Here is a 22,084-nt window from a genome sequence, read left to right as displayed (position 1 = left end):
ATTTATTTATATAAGAGGAGAGAACAAGTCAACACAAACATTCTGTTTGCGGAGAATGAATAACGACTTGGTCTAATACATACAACTGGGCTTCTGAAGTTACGGAGAATATAGGCTTCTAGTTTATGTCCGAGGAAGGTTTATGTCTCAGAATAAGACACCATGAGCTGCATCAGCAAATGCCCATACGTGCGGTGATTCCTGACCCATGAGAAAAGGCATCAAACGCAGTCATCACAATCAGATGAAAGATTCTGCAAAACAAATCAATATAATAATAACCTCAGGCTTTTTGGGACAAAATTTGGAGTCTGTTTTGGACACTGCAATAAATCTTCTTCGTATTTCACTAATGTCGTTCTTATGGAAGCAGTTGACACCCATACGCTCGCTTCATCATGAGACTGTCGCTTGCTGGTGGAATTTTCTGGAATTTTTGTACAAAGGTATATTTGCCAGACCGCTTACACTTGCTGTTCTCGACATTCTAAGCCCTTGCGCTCCTCTGCTTCCCGTACGCGGTCACCCTCTTTAGAGCTGCTCCAGTTTCGTATTTGTTTTGTTTTGTCTGAGGCTTTTCCACGAAACAGCGATGGCCTTAATAATATGACGAGGTTTTGATCCGATTTCTAGGAAAACAGATACAACATTTTGAAGGAGTATGGCAAGTTACACAAATAAAAACCAGCACACTGTTCTTTCTAAGATGTAGCCAAGAGAAATTGTCTTAACTGCTGGTCCTAGTCTATCAACTTTAAAAGTGCAATATGAATTTAACATGAATATAGCATGCCCTCACCCTGCACTGTTCCCTGTGGAATGAGAATATGATATAAATATAAGAATTAGTTCTGCTTATTTTTTAATTCAATTGTTTGAGCCCTTCATGCAGGTTCAAACACACATTTCAGAACCGCTTGTCCCATACGGGGTCACGGGGAACCGGAGCCTACCCGGCAACACAGGGCGTAAGGCCGGAGGGGGAAGGGGACACACCCAGGACGGGACGCTAGTCCACCGCAAGGCACCCCAAGCGAGACTCGAACCCCAGACCCACCGGAGAGCAGGACCCAGTCCAACCCACTGCGCCACCACACCCCCTGTGCAGTTCAAACACTAAAATTCAAAATATATTAGTATTCATATAGATATTCATACAGGTGGTCCCCAACTTGCAATGGGGTTATGTACCGCGAAACCTATCGCAAGTCGAAAATATCGTAAGTCGAAAATGCGTTTAATACACCTAATACACACCTGGAGATGCAGATCGCTACCTGTGCTTTGTGAAAACACTCAGTGGTGTCTCATATTCATATCATTTGAGTATAAGCGGTGATATTAAGTGGGGGTCATGTACGTTTACCCGTCAAATGATCGCAGGGGGTCCGGTGACCGACACACATCGGCCAGCTGTGCACAGGGCAGGATTTAAGGGCTTGCGGCGTTTGCAGATTCTGTTCTTTTTGGTGCTCTTTGTATTGAATGTGGCTCAGGTCAGGTGTGTTTGAACACTCATGCTTCCCTGGCACTTCGCTCTTCTTAAAGTTAACCCAAGTTCTATTTTTGAATTTTAATTTCTGTATGAGTTGCATATTTACATTTACATTTATTCATTATCAGACACTTTTTTCCAAAGCAACGAACATCTCATAGAAAATACAATGTATTCATTGCATTCGCAGGAAGAGACACTTAGATGCAGACGTGTGATTCTTAAGTGCAGTTAATTTGTTTCTTTCCACCATATAAATCATTGTTCTTCACACGAGTAGCTGCATAAAACTTTATCAATCGACGATTCCTGATCACCTTCCAAGAAATAATTTTTTTTGAGATATATAGAAAAATTTACGTTACATTTCAGGAATAGCTGTGTAAAAGATTGATCCGGACATGATGTTAAAATTATAGTGCACAGTGCATTATCTTTGAAAAATTCAAATATTTGCCCATACAATCTAATTGCAGTAATCATATATGATGATTTGTGGTTGAGTTCAGAAATGTTACATGTGAATATAGTTCCACAGCTCTGAATATCGATGATTCCTGATCACCTTCCTAGTAAGAATTTTTTTTGAGATACATATAAATATTTACGTTACATTGCAGGAGTAGCTGTGTAAAGATTTAAAGTGAACATTCATGAACACTGAAAATTTAAGCTCTGTAAATGTTTTCTTCAGTAATTAATGGTTTCTAATGAGACAAAACAAACACTTATAGAAATCCAAAGAGCAAAAATGTCTGTGCTAAACCGTCGCATTGAGATGTTTGCCGAAATGGGCACTTGTTTAAATGCATTGTTTTTACACACACACACACACACACACACACACATTTTCTGAACCGCTTGTCCCATACGGGGTCACGGGGAACCGGAGCCTAACCCGGCAACACAGGGCGTAAGGCTGGAGGGGGAGGGGACACACCCAGGACGGGACACCAGTCCATCGCAAGGCACCCCAAGCAGGACTCGAACCCCAGACCCACCGGAGAGCAGGACTGTGGTTCAACCCACTGCGCCACCGCACCCCCTCATTGTTTTTACACTCATGCTCAATACATTGCCTAGTATATTAGTTAAAGAACTCATGGGATGTGACCAGTGTTGCTCTGGTGTTTCTGAAATGATTTATTCCCTCTGTGTGAATCACTGTAAGTGGCTTGGAATGGAATGGAATGGAATGGAATGGAATGGAATGGGAGGGGAGGGGAGGGGAGGGAATGGAATGGGATGGGATGGGAGGGGAGGGGAGGGGAGGGAATGGAATGGGATGGGATGGGAGGGGAGGGGAGGGGAGGGAATGGAATGGAATGGGAGGGGAGGGGAGGGGAGGGAATGGAATGGAATGGGATGGGATGGGAGGGGAGGGGAGGGGAGGGGAGGGAATGGAATGGAATGGAATGGGAGGGGAGGGGAGGGGAGGGGAGGGGAGGGAATGGAATGGGATGGGATGGGAGGGGAGGGGAGGGGAGGGGAGGGAATGGAATGGAATGGAATGGGAGGGGAGGGGCGGGGAAGGGACGGGAGGGGAGGGAATGGGATGAGATGGGATGGGATGGGATGGGAGGGGAGGGGAGGGGAGGGAATGGTTTTGTATCATAGCTCGGAAGCTGTGCTGCTCTGCTGAGCTGCTCCGAACTGGTTTGAGGGAACTGGGTCAAAAGGACCTGTGGCGCTCCCTGGGGCAGAACTTGTCAGACTGCCAGAGGGTCCATTTCAGCATGTCGAGCAGCTTCCGTCAGGTCCGGCGAACGAGCAAGGAAGCCGAAGGAGGACGAGGAGGAGGAGGAGGAGGAGACACTGACAAGATCTGCAAGGAGCTACAGCTGAAGGCTCAAGCAATAGTGATGCCACGTGACACAGCACTGCCTCCATATACTAATAATGATGTCACACATCACAGCACTGTGTCGTTACACTGACAGTGATGATACACAGCCGAGTACCATAAAGCTGTACTATCAGAGAGGTGACAAAGCTGGATGCCATGCAGGTTTACCGATAGAAAAGTCCTACCGCGGAGGACCATGTCATTATACCAATAGTGATGATACACGTCAGATGGCCGTGTCATTGTACCAATGGTAATGTCACACAGCAATGACATGTCATTAAACAAATGGTGATGTCACACCACAGAGTTCCTGACATTATTCCAATAATGATGTCACACAGCAGAGTACAGTAACATAAAGATTTATTATCAGTGAAGGGACAAAGCAGGATGCCATGTAGGTTTAACTATGGTGATGCCCTACTGCAGCACAACATGTCAGTGCAGCAGCTGCTGAAAACCTTGGCTTTTATCTCTATGCTTTTTCCAGTTTTTCAAAGTGATATATAAGGTGGGTACCAATTTCTCCGAGCTCCTGCTGCCTTGCGTGTCCCTAGCTCGCACACACACACACACACACACACACACACACACACACACACACACACACACACACACACACACACGTACGCTCTTGACAACAATCAGCAGCAGCGAATGCGATTAGCCCTGATTGGGAGTCATAATATTCTTTTCAGCAAGGTAGTATCTCCCTAGGGGGGGTTGATACAGCGTCCCAGCTCGACCCTAAGGCATTGTAGTAGCCTGACGCCAAGAGAGTAAATAAACAGGGTACAGCTGCTGCCGAGTTTGAAGTCCTTATTACTTTCTTTAATCAATCACGTTTACCATATCATCTGATAACAAACTCATAATTAGGAAAATGTACTGCTGCAGTTTCATAAAGTAGCTTCATTAATGTCTTACACTTTAGTGTTAATCAAATTTTAAATTTACATTTTGTTCAGTTTTGTTTTAAATAAGGTGTTTTTTGTTTCTATTAAACATTTTGTTTAATAGTTGTGTTGAACTTAAAAATGCACAAAACTTCATACAAATTTTTTTCAATCTTTTTTCCTGACTGAATCTATTATAGTCACAATTATTGAATCCATGATAGTCACAATTGTGAATCTATTCAAGTCATGATTATGAATACATTATAGTTACCATTATGAATCTATTATAGTCACCATTATGAATCAATTATAGTCGTGATTATGAATCTTTCATAGTCTCGATTATGAAGCCATTATAGTCATGATTATGAATCCATTATAGTCACAATTATGAATCTATTGCAGTCACGTTTATGAATCTATCATAGTCACGGTTACAAATCCATTATAGTCACGATTATGAATCTATTATGGTCACAATTATGAATTCAATAAAGTCACGATTATGAATCTATTATAGTCACGGTTATGCATCCATTATAGTCACCATTATGAATCAATTATAGTCGTGATTATGAATCTTTCATAGTCTCGATTATGAAGCCATTATAGTCATGATTATGAATCCATTATAGTCACAATTATGAATCTATTGTAGTCACGTTTATGAATCTATCATAGTCACGGTTACAAATCCATTATAGTCACGATTATGAATCTATTATGGTCACAATTATGAATTCAATAAAGTCACGATTATGAATCTATTATAGTCACGGTTATGCATCCATTATAGTCACCATTATGAATCAATTATAGTCATGATTATGAATCTTTCATAGTCTCGATTATGAATCCATTATAGTCACGGTTATGAATCCATTATAGTCACGATTATGAATCTATTATAGTCACGGTTACGTATCCATTATAGTCACGATTGTGAGTCTATTATATTTGCGATTATGAATCTATTATGGTCACAATTATGAATTCAATAAAGTCACGATTATGAATCTATTATAGTCACGGTTATGCATCCATTATAGTCACCATTATGAATCAATTATATTCGTGATTATGAATCTTTCATAGTCTCGATTATGAAGCCATTATAGTCATGATTATGAATCCATTATAGTCACAATTATGAATCTATTGTAGTCACGTTTATGAATCTATCATAGTCACGGTTACAAATCCATTATAGTCATGATTATGAATCTATTATGGTCACAATTATGAATTCAATAAAGTCACGATTATGAATCTATTATAGTCACGGTTATGCATCCATTATAGTCACCATTATGAATCAGTTATAGTCGTGATTATGAATCTTTCATAGTCTCGATTATGAATCCATTATAGTCACGATTGTGAGTCTATTATATTTGCGATTATGAATCTATTACGGTCACGATTATGAATCTATTGTGGTTATGAGTATGAATCCACTATAGTCACGATTATAATCCTGCAAGACATGTGAACGTGACATAGTACTTCTTCAGGGCTCCTACTATGGTGGTGTTCCGCTCGTACACATACGCTGGACACAACTGCCCAGCAGAAAAACCGAAGTTCATCAGGTCTAAACAGCCCCTTTAAACAGCCCCTGAAACCAGACACACACCTCAGTGCGAGAAGGTTAATGAACGCATCAGAGGCAAAGCGGTATGGTCTCTCGAGGTTTCTCTCACCCGTACACACACACACATTTTCGGAACCACTTGTCCCATACGGGGTCGCGGGGAACCAGAGCCTACCCGGTAACACAGGGCCTAAGGCCAGAGGGGGAGGGGACACACCCAGGCCGGGACGCCAGTCCGTCGCAAGGCACCCCAAGCGGGACTCGAACCCCAGACCCACCGGAGAGCAGGACCCGGTCCAACCCACTGCGCCCCCTCCCACCCAAACACCTCAAATATATTTGAGTTTGAAATATATAGTAGTTTACCTTTGAAAAATCTTTTTTTTAAAACTGGAATCTGACACTTTTACTGTTTATTTTTATTTCCGTTAAACTTTCTATACTGGTTTACTGACATACAAACATATTTCAGGAGGCGGCGACTTCAATGTTGCATTAATGATGCAATGCAATTTTTTAAAGCATTTTGCAGTCATACTTGTACAACTTGTCATTGTTGCTGCCAGAAACAGAACGGGAGGGAAAATAGATTTACAGATATAAATCAGATCCACAAACTGTTTTTAACTGGGGTGTCGGCGCTCCAGGACGCTCTCTGGCGTTGACCTCGGGGAAGAGAAGCTGGGTGCTGCAGGATGCTCACGGGCCCTGGCCAGGCCACCCTTCTTCCCAGCAGCCCTGCACTGTGGGCTTTAACCCCGCGGCTGGCCAGCAGCGTGCGCAAAACCGTAGCCCCACGTGACCTGTTGTGTAATCGGGCTGCCCTCCGAAGGCGGCGTCTTCGCCTTGTCGTCACGTTGCGAGAGAAGTCCGCAGAGCTCGGGACAGGAAAGAGAGCAACATAGGTTGTTGTTTGATACGGGGAGGAGCGTGAGCACATGCACGCGTGCACACACACACACACACACGTACGCACACACACAAGGACACATGCCGCAATCATCCCCGCAACATGATGGGGATTTGGGGATGAATTGAGTGGTGGGAGAGCACTTAGGAATGCTGGTGCCAATTGTCAGTGCCATATGGTACATGTCTTTGAGTCGGAGTTCTTACTGAGAGGTTAACCGTTTTACCGACCCCCCCCGTACCCTTCTACCTCACCCACTCACTCATTCTTTCAGTTGCCACCCCCCTCCCCCCAGTCTGACTCTCTCCCACGTCTCCTTTCTTTTGCTCCTTCTTTCACCCCTTCCACCTCACCCACGCACTGCTTCTTTCAGTCGCCCCATGCACCTCTCTTTCCCCATTTCCCCTCTCGGGGTCTCTCTGTCGGCTGGCTGGAGGACGGGGCGCCCCCCCCCCCCCCGCCCCGCTCCTCCTCCCACGCGTGTCCCGCTCGACCGCAGAATTAGTCACTGGGGAAATGGAAACATGGAAATAAAAAAGCTGCTTTCCGTAACCCTCGGTCAGGCTGGCTTCGTGCCCCGTGATGCACGTTGAAAGGAAGGAATGAAGGGTTTTCGCAGCACGGCACAGCACATTTCCCACGTCTAATGTACATATTTTATTAACACATCGGATGAGGAATGAGGGAAAAGGCAAGCAGGTGAAATTAAAGGCATGATGCAGAGGGAAGACTGTCTTTGAGATTTCTTTGCAGGGGAAGCGGAGAGTGCCACATGCTTTTCACAGCGCCTCAGTGTCAAAGCACGGCCGCCGGCGCGAGACACTCTTTGCAGCGCTGATGTCAGCATGAGTTCAGTACGAGGAAACGTGTGCGTGTGTGTGTGTGTGTTGGGGGGGGGGGTCATTTCCGCCTTTGTGCCTCTCACAGTTTGAGGTTTTTCTCACCCCGGGATTACAGGGCACTCATGGGCTTTGAAAGCTCATGGGAAGAGGGGACGTGTGATGTCTCCGCAGCACGAACATAATCAAGGACGATGAGATGACCCCGAGGTGCCGAGGAGTCGTCTGATCCTTCGGTTGATCTTGATCTTTTGAAGGACAACACCTGTAATGGCCAGGAGATGAAAGTGATGGCTTCCCTCACCTGTCTTCGTAGTCTCGAACCTCTGGCGGACAGCCAGCTTCCCTGTCCCGAAAAGAGCACCACGCCCTACTACACTGTACTGAGCTGCCTGAAAGTGTGCGAACCCCTCATGTCCCTTAGTTTTACCACATAAAGGCTATTTAATGAGAATCTCTGTTTCTCATGTGACATAATTGGTGCGTAATGACCGATTCCATATGTCACTTTAGAGGAAATCATGCGTGCGATAGAGACACACAAGTAGTGCAAGTGTAAAAATAAGTGAAGCCCAAGTTGCATTGGTTAAACCAAGTACAGACGGTCCCTGAGTTACAACGGTCCACACACACACACACACACACACTTTCTGAACCGCTTGTCCCATACGGGGTCGCTGGGAGCCGGAGCCTTACCCAGCAACACGCGGCGTAAGGGGGAAGGGGACACACCCAGGACGGGACGCCAGTCCGTCACAAGGCACCCCAAGCGGGACTTGAACCCCAGACCCACTGGAGAGCAGGACCCGGTCCAACCCACTGCACCCCCTGCTACAATGGTCCAACTTACGATTTTTCAACTTTACGAGGGTGCGATAGTGATATGCATTTTGTAGAAACTGTACTTCAAATTTTGATTTTTCTTTTTCCTGGGCAAGCAATACGTGATACAATACCCTCTCGTGATGCTGGGCAGCAGCAACGATCTGCATCTCCCAGTCTGCCACGAGGTCGCTAGTGTATACAACCGATATTTTACAGTGATCTGTGCTTGCCAGCATTTTTTTGGATACCCCCCATAGCTACGTTGTGTTTTGTGAATCCATCATGTCTTCATAACGCCCATCTGTGTCTCCTACTACTGGTGGGAAGAAGAAGAGGAAGAAAACTACTGTTGAGGAGAAACTCAAGATAATTGCCCAGCGTGAAGGCGACAAGCCCGTAATGGTCTTTGCACGTGAACTTGGACTTTCGCAATCGACCATCTTAAAGGATAAGTAGTGATGATGTTTGGTAGGTTTGGTATATTAAATGCATTTCCAACTTTCGATATTTTCCACTTACTTACAACGGGTTTATCGGAACATAACCCCATAGTAAGTCGCGGACCGTCTGTAGGTAAGTAGAGTCAGGTGTGTAAATGTGTGTCATTTATTAGGTTCGAGATTTAACATCTAGATTTTAAGGTTTATTTTAATATTCAATACAAGAATACTGACCAACCCTATAGGGTTCACATACTTTCAAGCAGCTCTGTATGGCTTTTATTGTTTTGCATTACAAAGTTGGAAGGTGGAAGAGTGGGGGAGTAGGTAACACTAGTGCTTCACAATACTGAGATGCTGGTTGTTAGGCTGTGGGTTCAAATCTCGTTCAGGCTGCGTGGTGTTTGCAAGTCCGCCCTGAGTTTAGCAATCTGAAGAAATGTGTAGATTTATAGTAACCCTGCTGCCATCCCCATCTGTACCACAAAAACCATATGAGTTATGGTTATGAGTTGAATTCAGCTCAAATGCAGTAACCCTAGCTACCCTAGAAAGCCAAAATATCTATGTTTGTCAACTTACTACATCAGCAGTAGCTGAGCAGCTCACCTACTCACATCCATTAAGTCCTTGACGGGGTCGCAGCAGTCTGGAGCCTATCCTGGAATGCCTAAGCAATGGGCAAGGAAGGCTGTACTCACCCAGGATTTCAGTCCATCGCAGGGTCACCACACTTTGCAGTTAGAGTAATTCCCAACATCCCCTACTCACTTGAAGCACATCTTTGGACTGTAGGAGGAAACTAGAGGAAACTAAAGCAAACCAGCCCAGGTGCTGTGAGGAAGCAGTGCTACCTTTTGTTTAGCTGGCCAGGTAGTTACATACCTGGTGTGGTTTTGAACGCACCGCAATACATACCCTCCATCCATAAAAAGGGTTTATAGTGGCCAGTTTTAGTCTTTTTCTTGATTAAAAGTGATTTTTTTAAGGATAATGAACTGATCTGTGGCATACAGAGACATACATGCTATGTCAATGTCACACTGGTTAACAAATTTTACTTACTGAAGAAATCCCCCGTGAGCCATTTAGAAGGTTTAAAAAAATGTTGCAGTCAGATTTTTATCCTTGATGCATTCTACGGAAGTTTATTGGTCCCTTATTGGGGTTCGTCTGAACAGTAGGCCATTTAATGAGGACCATGACACTGGTCGCAGAAGAGCTTGCCAATAGTGAGCACGGGGGTGTGGCTTGAGGGCCGGCAGCGGCCTTCACCATAGTTTTGTCCCTGTGGATTCCAACTCAGGGATGATGATTGACTGTAATCCCATTTTCCAGCCACCCCAGGATGGCAAAAACAAGATTAGATGGCTCACTCATTGGATTGAGACAACACCTGTAAGGATTTCGAGGACCCTCCCTATGCTCTAATCCCAGTTGGGATAAATACGGTTGCTCCGCATGGCTTGAAAAGAAAATCAAATCAAAATGGCATTAGACTCGCGAGCGGAGGTGGAATGGCCTCAAACCACTCGAGACAATTACATAACCATGGCGCGGACTATGCCGAGCAGAGCAGAGCAGCCCTTCGTGGATCATCGAGTCCGTTTGTGCCACGTGGAGAGGATCGCTCAGAAGAAGCGATACAGGGAAGGAACTCTTTGGATCAGGTTCTCACCGGTCAGATGGTAACAATAGGGTAACATGGTGATGTGCTAATCATTACTGATGAGATGATGACTATGCAGTAACAAGAATCGCTCTGCTGCCTTCAACCAGTTCGCATTGTGTCTCAATTTTTAATGCAGTTTTGCCCTTTTTTGAATGTCAGGGTATTGCTGTTCCACCCACTACATGGCCCCTCCTGACTGAGGCGGAGGTGTGTAAGGGTGGTAAAAGCTTGTGGAATATAGACACCCCTCGACTTACGCAAATAGACTGTTCTTCAAACCTTTACGTAAATTGAAAATTACGTATGTCGGATCCCCCTCCTCCCCCACCATTCAACATAATAACAGCAATAATTTTCCATCTCAGTTATTGCACAATTACGTTTCTTCGTTATTAGCGTTGTTTTCATGCCAGCTGTTCCTTTCACTGCTCTTTTATATGTGCAGCTTCACTATCGTATTCACAGTCGATACGACCTGTGAACAACCCGGTTCCCGTGCTATAGACCGTAATCTTTGTCCACCTTCATATTTCCTTATTATTTTCAATTTCCTCTCCAAATCGATTGCTGGACGCTTGCGAGACGGTTTTCGTTTTCTTTCAAGTGCCCCTTTACCACCAGGCATTGTGAATAATGAAATGGGCAAAAAACATGGGGAAAAGCACTAAACTGAGGAGAGGAGATGCGTTCACAGCTCAAAACATGCGAGGACTGAAAAGATTCAGCTTCCTGCCTTGTCTGGTTACACCGACTTGCACTTAACGTATTTCAGATGCTTCGCGTAAAATAAAAGCTCTATCTGTAAATAATGTGTATGCCGGGAATTTTTTTCCATAAATCCTGATTTATGTAAGTCAAATTTACGTAAGTAGAGGGGTGTCTGTACAGGTCACCAAACCTTAAATCCAAAGTGAATGGTAGCCTGGGAAGGATGAATATTCCGACATTACTGCCCCACCACAATGATCTGCTTCGGTGCAATTTGACTACACATGAAACAGTGCGTCTGAGCGACAAGGAATCCGCATGGGTATGAGAGATTATCAGGGCGGACGGATATCCAAAATCATTGATTATTCAAGTGGCCAGAGATCAGTGTTGGTGTGCAGGTTAAACTTTTAATTATAGCTAAATTACCGCGCTAAGTGTCCTCTTGTGAAGAGTGATTAAAAAGCAGCACAACGGTGCCCGTGAAAGCAGGGCTAACGTTTCAAATGACTGCAGATTGTCTTTATTTATTTATTTGTTGGGAAAAGCCTCTTCTTCACGTCCATTAGAGAAGAGTTCCGCAGTGGAAGTGTGAATCGTAGGAGATGCTTTTTGAGAATCCATGGGGCTTCCAGGAGGACTGTACTATGAGTCCAGCAGCGACCACGTACAGGCCAGGGTTTTGTTTCCCAGCATTCAATCCCATGGTCACTTTACTTGGGCGGCACGCTTCATATATCGATGGGATGTGCTGGAAACTAGAGTCAATGTGCCCTGTTGAATGTGGTAACTTTTTAAAATACCGTTCCGCAGGCTCGAGTCTTCCAAAAGGCACGTGAGCCTCGAAAGTGTGTGAGCCGCACACCTCTCATCTGTCTCTAATGCTTGTTTCATGTGGTGAGTCAGTTTCTAAGTGTGAGGGGCTTTTATTTCCTCAACAGGCACTCGATACATCACCCCAGAAGGTGTCACCTGTCCGTTATGCCTGCGGTGACGTCCTCTCCTGCTCTGTGTCTTCTAAATTGCCTCCAGCATTGGAGAGAAGTACATGATTGCACTAAGTGGATTACTAATGTAATGAGATGCAGTCTGCCTGTGCTGTATGCAGCTGTAATGCACCAGTGGGCTTGCAGTGTTTTTTAAGACTCAGGAGTGTCTTCTTGTCAGATGTTGTTTGTGCCATTGACTGCGCATCTGCCTTCCCTTGTTGTGTTTCTGCTAAATAGACATCGAGCGGATCCAAGCCATTGCCTTCACTCGCTCAGCCACTTTCGTTTTCTGCTTGGATCCACTTTCTTCACCACGCATTAAATTCAAAACATAATAAATCACTGTTGCCTTAAGTCACCATAGTCACCAAGTTAAGCCTTAAGTCACTTAAGTCAGCAGTTGTGCCGTGAACCGGTTCATCCACCCATTTGGAGCGCTATGCAACGGAACCCAACGCAACGCAACCTGTCCTTACTTTCACGTCCGTCTCCACCTCCACTGAGCTGGTTAAATATTCTGACAATGAGTGTCTTGAAGGTGAACCATGTGGGTGTCATTAAATTTGCATTTACAGATGCTCCTCGACTTACAATGGTTCAACTTACGATTTTTCGACTTTACGATGGTGAGCTGGCGATAGACATTCAGTAGAAACTGTACTTCAAATTTTGATTGTTGAGTCTTTCCTGTCCAAACGATATGCAGTATGATACTCTCTCAGCGATGCTGGGCAGCGGCAGTGATTTGCATCTCTCGGTCTGCAGCGCAGTTGCTATACACATATACCCCCCTGTATCTACACTGTATTTTGTGCATCCATCATGTGTACGAAACGTCCATCTGTGTCTTCTGCTACTGGTGAGAAGAAGAAGAGGAAGACAATTACTGTTGAGGAGAAACTCATGATAATTGCCCAGCATGAATGCAGCAATCCCGTAATGGCCATCACATGTATGCTGGTCGATGATGTTCGGTAGGTTCGATGTATTAAATGCATTTTCGACTTACGGTATTTTCAACTTATGATGGATTTCGCAGAACATAACCCTATAAGTCGGGGATCAGCTGTACATTTATTCATTTATCAGACACTTTTCTTCAAAGCGACAAACATCTCATCGAAAATACAATGTGTTCATTACATTAGCAGAAAGAGACACTTAGATGCAGACGTGTGATTCTTAAGTGCAGCTAGTTTGCTTTTTTCCACCATATGAAGCAATGTTCATCGTACGAGAAGCTGCATAAAACTTTATCAGAATATGAACGATTCCTGATCACCTTCCTAGCAATATTTTTTTTTCTAAGCAGGACGCTCTTCAATCCTTTTTGCGGTCGTGCTTCAGTCCAGAAATGCCTTGCAGTGCAAATATTAGCGAAAGTTGCGTTGTTAATTGTAGCAATAGGAACTATTGTTATATATGCTGTTGCAGCAGGTGCCAGTTTTAGAGACTAAGAGAGTGCACCGGGAGAAAGCTAGCCCAAGCAACGTGAGTGTGTAAGTGCAGCCTTCTGGGTTTATAAAACAGTTATTTTAGAACTGGGATTGTCTGTCTTTATTAAGAAGAAGAGACAGAATAAAACATTAATAGTTTTTTTGTGGGCCAGTTACAATCTCTGATTTAAACTAGTAAATAGCTGCCAAATATGTCCCAACAGAACACAACACTGAACATGCAAAGGTGGCTTCGTTCAGATGTCACCCTAAAACGGCAAACTTCCAACACGGCATCTCGGCATCTGTGTATTTATTTATTTATTTATAGAGAGGGCTATTATAGAAGTTCTGCGTACTCAAACATATTACTTTATTCTTCAAGGTAGGTTGGCTTTGCTAAAATATTTTCAGAATGTTCAGTGATGCAATAAGAACACACATTTCATAACAAGTATGGTATTAACAAGACAGGGGATATGACTATAATAAGCTAGTCAGTAATTGCAAACCATAAGTGTCGTATCCTTGAAAGTGACACCTGTCGAGCGAACCCCTCCTTAACATCTCTTTTTTCTTGAAACGTGCATGGTTTTTGTCCTCCGGCAGAAGGATGCAGTCAGCCTGTCGGAGGGCAGCACGGTGGACCTGAGGAAGCCCGGAGACGAGGAGGACGAGTACTCTGAGCTGGCCGAAGAGGCCATGGACCCCGACGATTGCTTCCCCGAGTGTGAGTGCATTCCTGAGGCTCCCGTGTATGTGCCACTCTGCAAGGACATCCTTCTGTTCACAGAACCCTCCAATAACACACATTTATTTTTTTAATCAGACACTTTTCTCCAAAGTGACTTCCAATGAACTCCATGTAGTGTTATGAGCCCACACACCTTATTCACCAGGGTAACTTACACTGCTAGATACACTACTTACACTGGGTCACTCATCCATACATCAGCGGAACACACACACACACACACACACACACACACACACACACACACACACACTCTCTCTCTCTCTGTCACTCACACATTATGGGGGAACCTGAACAGCATGTCTTTGGAGTGTGGGAAGAAACCAGAGCACCCAGAGGAAACCCATGCAGATACGGGGAGAACATGCAAACTCCACACAGGCTGAACAGGGATTGAACCCATGTCCTCTTGCACCACCCAGGAGCTGTGAGACAGCAGCACCACTCGCTGTGCCACCATGCCACCAATGTATGCTGGCAGGGTGCTACCCAGTATACATGCTTTAATTGTTTTTAAATTAAATCCAATGGAAATAATGTAGTAAATATTGCAAATTACTATAATGCCATTTGGGGGGGGCGCGGTGGCACAGTGGGATGGACCGGGTCCTGCTCTCCAGTGGGTCTGGGGTTCAAGTCCCACTTGGGGTGCCTTGCGACGGACTGGTGTCCTGTCCTGTGTGTGTCCCCTCCCCCTCCAGCCTTACATCCTATGTTGCTGGGTTAGGCTCTGGCTCCCTGTGACCCTGAATGGGATAAGTGGTTCAGACAGTGTGTGTGTGTGTGTGTGTGTGTGTGTGTGTGTGTGTGTGTGTGTGTGTGTGTGTGTGTGTGTGTGTGTGTGTGTGAGAGAGATGCCATTAAACAGATGTGGTCAAGTCTCTAAGAAGTACTGACATCATAGTGCAGTGACTTGGAATCGCCAGTTGTGCGGTTGCACAGAGGTGCTCTGCTGTTGCAGCCCTTCGCACAGAAAGCAAGAAGCCTGTCATAACACAACTGTCACAGCACACCTGGCTTCCTGAAATAAAGCGCCCCCCCGCAGCCTGGCCAGAGAAAGCTCTGGAAGTAAAACAGACAGAAAGGCACGTGCGCCCGCATGTGAACAACACGTGTGCCGACGGAACCGTTCTGGGCTCGGTGAGAGAGATTAATGGGCACGCAGGAGCTGAACTGCTGTCTAACCAAGCCTTCAGGTACGTGGGAAAAGAAGGAGTTTCAATGAAAGAAAGCAGCACATGTAGGTAAACTCATAAATTCCTCTACCCGCTGTGCTTTGGTGCTTCTCAGAGATGCACGTGGCTTGAAATGCCTTGTTACGGAAGAGCACAGCGATTCCCTCGGGCCAAGATACACGTCCGTCTCCTAATTAGACGCAACGTGGTCTGTTGTGAATTTGAGAAGAAATAAGGTGCTGTGCAATTCCATGCGGATGAACTTACCTTAAGGAAGGGGATTTCAAAGCAGCTGTCCAGGCGAATGGGATGTTATGCAATTCCTGTGGAGCTCTCAGTTGTCCACCTTTGCAGAAAAATCTTATTTCAAAACAATGAAAAATATCAGTGATAAATTATTAAATAAATTAAATGAAATAAAAAAGGAAATTAACATATTTGTTTGTGACAAAATGTAGGGGGGTGTGGTGGCACGGGGGGTTTGGCCGGGTCCCAATCTCTGGTGGGTCTGGGGTTCGAGTCCCGCTTGGGGTGCCCTGCGGTGGACTGGCATCCCACCCGGGCATGCCCCCCCCCGTGCCACCAGGCTAGGCCCTGGCCCACCGTGACCCCGCTCAGGACAAGCGGCTTCAACCGATCTGTGTGACATACATTTATTTAATAAATATATTTCTTATGAAGAAATAAATTCTAAATTTATTTTCATTAAAATTTCAAATAATTTAGAAATCTTATTTCGAACTTATGGAAGCATGTGAACAGTTACGGTGCGATACAGCTCATTTCGGGTGCAGTTCAGACACAGTTATGCTTGGGATTCCCATTCGAAGACCTTCGACGAATCGTGCCAAGGTGGGCAGGCTGGCGATGGCACGAGCTGCACGGAGTGGAGCTGCGGGAGAGAGATGGACCGATCGGCTGCAGAAGATCTGGGGGGCTCCCTGTAAACATCAGCGAAATCGATATTTATTGTGAAAGACGGTGGGCGGCCAGCTGCAAAAAGCTCACTTTGAGGTGCAGTGTCTCCATGCGCTGTGGGGGCCCCCAGGATCACCCTCCATCCAGCCCCAGTCTGGCCTTGTGACCTCCGAATGAAAACAGTCCCGACATGTAACTGCACAAACAGAACGCGGCAATTTAGCAGAAATTCTTCTCTTGTTCAGTAAGATCCATTTTGTAGTGAAAGCAGGGAAACCTTGTAAAATGATATTTTTGAATGCCAGGCTTTTACTACAGAACATAGGCAGATACTGACATTACTTTTATGTGCATAGCTGATGCTTTGCTTTAGAGAAAAGGAGTACAGGTTACTCTAGAATACTAGAGCTGGGATTTGAAGCAGCAACCTTTGGAGAGAAAGACAGTTACCAGCAGCAGAAATTTCACTGGATCACTTGTTCAAGGAAACAATTGCTGGCAACTTGCTGTGTTTGCACGGGGTTCGGCCATGAGTAGGTTCTCAGAATCAGAGTCGGTCAAATCCCCTCCCTGTGCCACAGGAATAAAGATGCAGAATACCTCCAAACACAGATAGATAGATAGATAGATAGATAGATAGATAGATAGATAGATAGAAATCATGTGTGCTTAGCCACTTGCCTTTCTCACTGGGATGAATTCATTAAAAATGTATAACTCAGTGTACAGTTGGCTGCCCGGAAATATATTGATTTACGGCATATGTTATAGTGGGTCCGTTTTCAGAATAATATATAATTCAGGTTTTCTTATATTTCTGAGATTTCAGTTGAGACCTTCTGGAATCTTGAGCACATTGTCCTGTAATATGTCTTAATTAACTTCTCACAGCTTTTTTGTTGTATTTAAGTTGGATGGTAAATGGATGGCAAATGCTGAATGAATAAATGTAAGGGAAATGACAATCCATCTATTATTAATAACCACTTGTCCAATGCAGGGTTGCGGTTCAAAGTCTATCCCATAAGCAAAGGGTATGAGACAGAGTACACCTTGGGCAGGATCCCAGTCACACACACTCGTTTACTCACCCAAACACACACTACATGCAATTTAGAGTTACCAGTTGACCTGGAGCACATCTGTGGACTGTGGGACTAAGCAGAAACCCCAGGAGGACATCCATGTAAAACTTGAAGAGAACATGCGAACGCCACACAGACTGAGCTGGATTAGAAACCCTGTCAGACCCCCATCCCAGGGGCTGTGAGGTACCAGCGGTACCCAGTACACCACACTGCCATTCTGAAAAATACTGACACCCGTTGCTTAACGACAGCGATACATTCTGAGAAATGCATCATTAGGCAATTTCATCGTTATGCAAATATCATAGAGTGTATTTATACACACCTACATGGTATAGCCTCGATCACAGAGTTTACTTATACACACCTACATGGTATAGCCACAATCATAGAGTGTACTTATACACACCTAGATGGTATAGCCTTGATCATAGAGTGTACTTATACACAATACACACCTAGATGGTATAGCCTCGAACATAGAGTGTACTTATACACACCTATATGGTATAGCCTCGATCACAGAATGTACTTACACACACCTAGATGGTATAGCCTCGATCATCAAGTAAACTTTATAGTAAATTTTTTTATAAGTAGAAAGAGTATACTGTAAAATAACCATAAAAAGTGCAGTATAGTAAATACATAAAGCAGTAACATAGGTGTTTATTATCATTATCAAGTATTATGTACTGTATATAATTGTATGTGCTATACTTCTATACGACTGGCAGCGCAGAAGGTTTGTTTACAGCAGCAACACCACAAACAAACAAGCAACACGTTGCGCTACGACGTCACTAGTCGGTAAGAATTTTTCAACTCTACTATAATCTTATGGGACCACCGTCATATATGTGGTCAGTCGTTAAGCGAAATGTCGTTAAGCGGTGCATGACTGCAGTGATTTCAGAACAAAATCAAAAATATAGACTTTAACACATGGGTGTACATTTACCCATTTGGTAAAGATAGCGATGCAATGGCCATGTAATATCTGTGTAACTACCACACCCCCTTAGCTTTCATGTAATGTAATAAATTGCTCAGCGAATGCTGGCGCCGGGGCGCTAAACGTCTGCAACTGCCAAGAAAGTGCTTGAGCGTCGTTACAAATTGAGTTGTGCGCATCGCATTACCATAATCACGGATCACAAGCAATAAGTTAATTTGGAGGAGCTCGGATGCCAGTAATGGAGAGAGTCGAATGAACGCTGAAGGCCCTAATGTGATTTTAGCCGAGTGCTCCAATGGAAAGGGAAGCTTTTAAAAAGCTCGGTAATTGATACCAGGGGTCCTGTTGTGTAACAGCCATCATACCTTAACAAGTGGCGCCAGGAGGTCACAAAGGACGTGGGCCGCGGGCTCCGCCAACAAAGCGCCAAGGTGCAACGTGGCGATTTTAATCCGAACGGGGGCACTCGGCTTTGTGCGGGGTCTTTGGAGAGGTGAGCAGCTGCACGACATTGGTTTCCATCCAGAACGCATCCAAACTGGCACACGGTGCGTTAAAAATTGCATGACCGGAGTATTCATTTTGCGCACTCCCGGGTTTCCTCACCGCGTGGTGATTTCCAGCACTTAGAGGTAAATAACCCGCTGCACCTCACATGGAAATCATGCCGTTCTTTCAGCTATAGAAAGAATGAGGCCAATTACGACAATGTTCAGCTGCTTAACGCTTTCTTTTTTTTTTGCACGATTGTAAAGTTTTGAGGCCACCGATGACAGGACGCGAAAAGCAACGAAAGCCCAGTTTGGCCCGTCATGTTAATTAATTCATCGTTCGGTCGGCTAAGCCTGAAGATGAGGAAGGGTTTTAAGCTGTGTGACCTGATTTCTTGTGCTCTGTCTGATGGGCAGTGTGTGTGCGTCACTTCCCTTGCTGCGAGATTAACACCACGCAAGGGCTGGGCCAGGTCTGGTGGAGGCTCCGCAAGACCTGCTACCAGATTGTGGAGCACAGCTGGTTCGAGACGTTCATCATCTTCATGATTCTTCTCAGCAGCGGCGCCCTGGTGAGCTCCGACCTGTGACCCCTGCACGCTCGAACCCCTGTCTCCTTCGCTCGCTCTGTCTCAGTTCCCGCGTTCCCAAAATCACAGTCATTCAGCAAAGCCTGATGCCTTTTACATCTTTTCAACTAGAAACTCAATGAGATCAGATGACTTAAATCAACTCTTAGTCTCAGTTCGTTTGACATCTACTTCATTTGATCCAGCATCACCGCTCTGCTCTTTTCGCAGTGTGCAATATAAGAAACTGTTCGTTGCTTCTGCGAAATGTATAAAAATTTCAGATGTAATTTTTAATTTTATTTTCTCATTATTTTTTTACCTTTCTCTTTATCCAAGGTGACTTACAATCTTAGATAAACAATTTTACTGTGATTTACCCATGTATGCAGTAGGGTATTCTTACGAGAGCAATTTAGGATAAGAACTTTGCTCAAGCGTCCAACAGCACCAGTAGGGGGTTAAAACCTGGGGCCTTCAGGTTGCACAGCAATGACCCTAAATACCACACCAAGTACCAAAAGTACCACACCTCCTGCAGTCTGAAAAACATACTGTATATAGTTGAACTTTTACAATAAAATGCACACTTAAAACCACTTTTAATTTTTAAAACGTCTAGATCGAGTTATTGCAAGTTCTAAGAAGTTATGAGAGGAAAGTAAGATGAGTTTCGAGCAGTTTCCCTCCACGTCCACTCCTACACTCTCTGCATGCAGAAGGTAGCAAAGTGCACTACTGGCATTTCGTAACTAATGCTAATGCTAAAATAAGAATTAATAACCATTGTCAAGAGATCTGCACCATTGCTGCATGAGTGCCATCTTGTGCAGCGGAAATTATAGCAATTAACTTTCCAGCCTAACCATCGCCTGCGTGCAAAAGGGGACAGAAGTGTGCAGCTGAAGGCAACCAACACCTGTACCGTGAACTGAGCGCAGCCAGAGTACAAGCAACCTTGTGTGTCATATTTCATTTATTCTAAGTGACTGTATGTTGTATGAACTCCCCATCGAACACGGTGTCGCCGAACCAGATTCCGCTCTTGCTCAGAGCCTCTTCTTTCCAGTCAAAGTCAAAGTGGCTTTGCTGTCATTTCAACCATATACAGCTGGTACAGTATAAAGTGAAACGAAACAACGGACCATGGTGCTACATTAAAAAAAAAAAAAAAAAATTACAATATAATAAGAAATGCTGTAAAATGCAAACATTATTGGAGAAAAAAAAATCTAATATAAATAAATAAATATATATATACTTACAAATAAATAAAAAATAAACCAGAGCAAAGAATGTGTTAAAAAGTGTTTTACCAGATTTAGAGAAGAAAACTGAAATGACAAGCAGTATTTTATAACAACTAGTTTTTTTTTTTTTTTTTTTTTTATTTTCTTCGAAGGCATTTGAAGACATTTACATCGAGCAAAGAAAAGTGGTGAAAGTGGTGCTGGAGTATGCAGACAAGGTTTTCACTTACATCTTCGTCCTGGAAATGTTCCTCAAGTGGATTGCGTACGGCTTTAAGAAGTACTTCACCAATTACTGGTGCTGGCTTGACTTTTTAATCGTGGACGTAAGTAAACCAACCCCAAGCCCCCCGACCCCCCATGTGTGTCTGTGTGCATTTAATTCGTTTGCTACACTGGTGAGTTATTAAGGCATTTTCAAAGCAAATTAAACATTATTTTCCACAATGAATTTGGTTGGGGGGGGCTGGGATTTCAATATAATTTCAAACAAAATCAGTGAAAAGCACCATGACGTTTGCTAAGCATTTGATAAAGACATTCTCACATGTATTCACTAGCACAGTGCCTGAACCTGGTAATTTTATATTTCTCTCCTTTAATTTTTGGTAATACAGCCTTAGCTTAGTTATTTACATAATATAACAAAATAGATAATTAAACGTGATAATTAATATGATAATAAATTTTATCACAGTTCCGTGTGATGTTGATAGCAAAAATGTATTTTGGTTATTTAGAGCTTCTATACTGTACCTCTATACACACACACACACACACACTCTCTCTCTCTCTCTCTCTCTCTCTCTCTCTCTCTCTCTCTCTCTCTTTCACTCACTCACTCACTCACAGAAACTATTTCTCTGCTCTGGTGGAGCAATAGTCTCTATTTCAGAGAACCTCAGTAACAGGTAACCGAATTTTGTCCTAAAAAGCATGTTTTTCAATATCTCCAATTATTGGGATTGGCAGCAAGGCATTTATACATTTTTACAAACCTGAATTTGTGTGAGTAAAAAAGATCTTCACCTTATTCCTATCGATCGTTCAGGGTACAATACCTGGCATTTCATGTGAAGTTGTTTTATCACAAATGTCCTTTTTATGTTTTCCGCAGGTAGATAGACAGAGATACTATCAGTTTATTTCACACCAATGCAGCAGTCGCAAATTTCCATTTATTTGATTTACATTAATAAAATGTTCATCTAAGTTAGAAAAAGTG

General features: G+C 43.9%; 1 protein-coding gene across 1 annotated transcript in view; it reads left to right on the top strand.

The window, feature by feature from the left end:
• Window positions 1–22,084, top strand: part of LOC108927986 (sodium channel protein type 4 subunit alpha-like) — a 110,320-nt gene that overhangs the window by 75,537 nt on the left and 12,699 nt on the right. The window contains exons 18-21 of the mRNA XM_029253514.1: window positions 7,444–7,446; window positions 14,266–14,386; window positions 19,458–19,612; window positions 21,012–21,185. Of these exons, the coding sequence (XP_029109347.1) occupies window positions 7,444–7,446; window positions 14,266–14,386; window positions 19,458–19,612; window positions 21,012–21,185 (453 nt within the window). The remainder of the gene's footprint in view (window positions 1–7,443; window positions 7,447–14,265; window positions 14,387–19,457; window positions 19,613–21,011; window positions 21,186–22,084) is intronic.

This window comes from Scleropages formosus, chromosome 7 (assembly GCF_900964775.1).
Source record: "Scleropages formosus chromosome 7, fSclFor1.1, whole genome shotgun sequence".
NCBI classification, from domain to species: Eukaryota; Metazoa; Chordata; class Actinopteri; order Osteoglossiformes; family Osteoglossidae; genus Scleropages; species Scleropages formosus.
The sequence above is the reverse complement of the archived record's forward strand: the minus strand, read 5'-3'. Positions and strand labels throughout refer to the sequence as shown.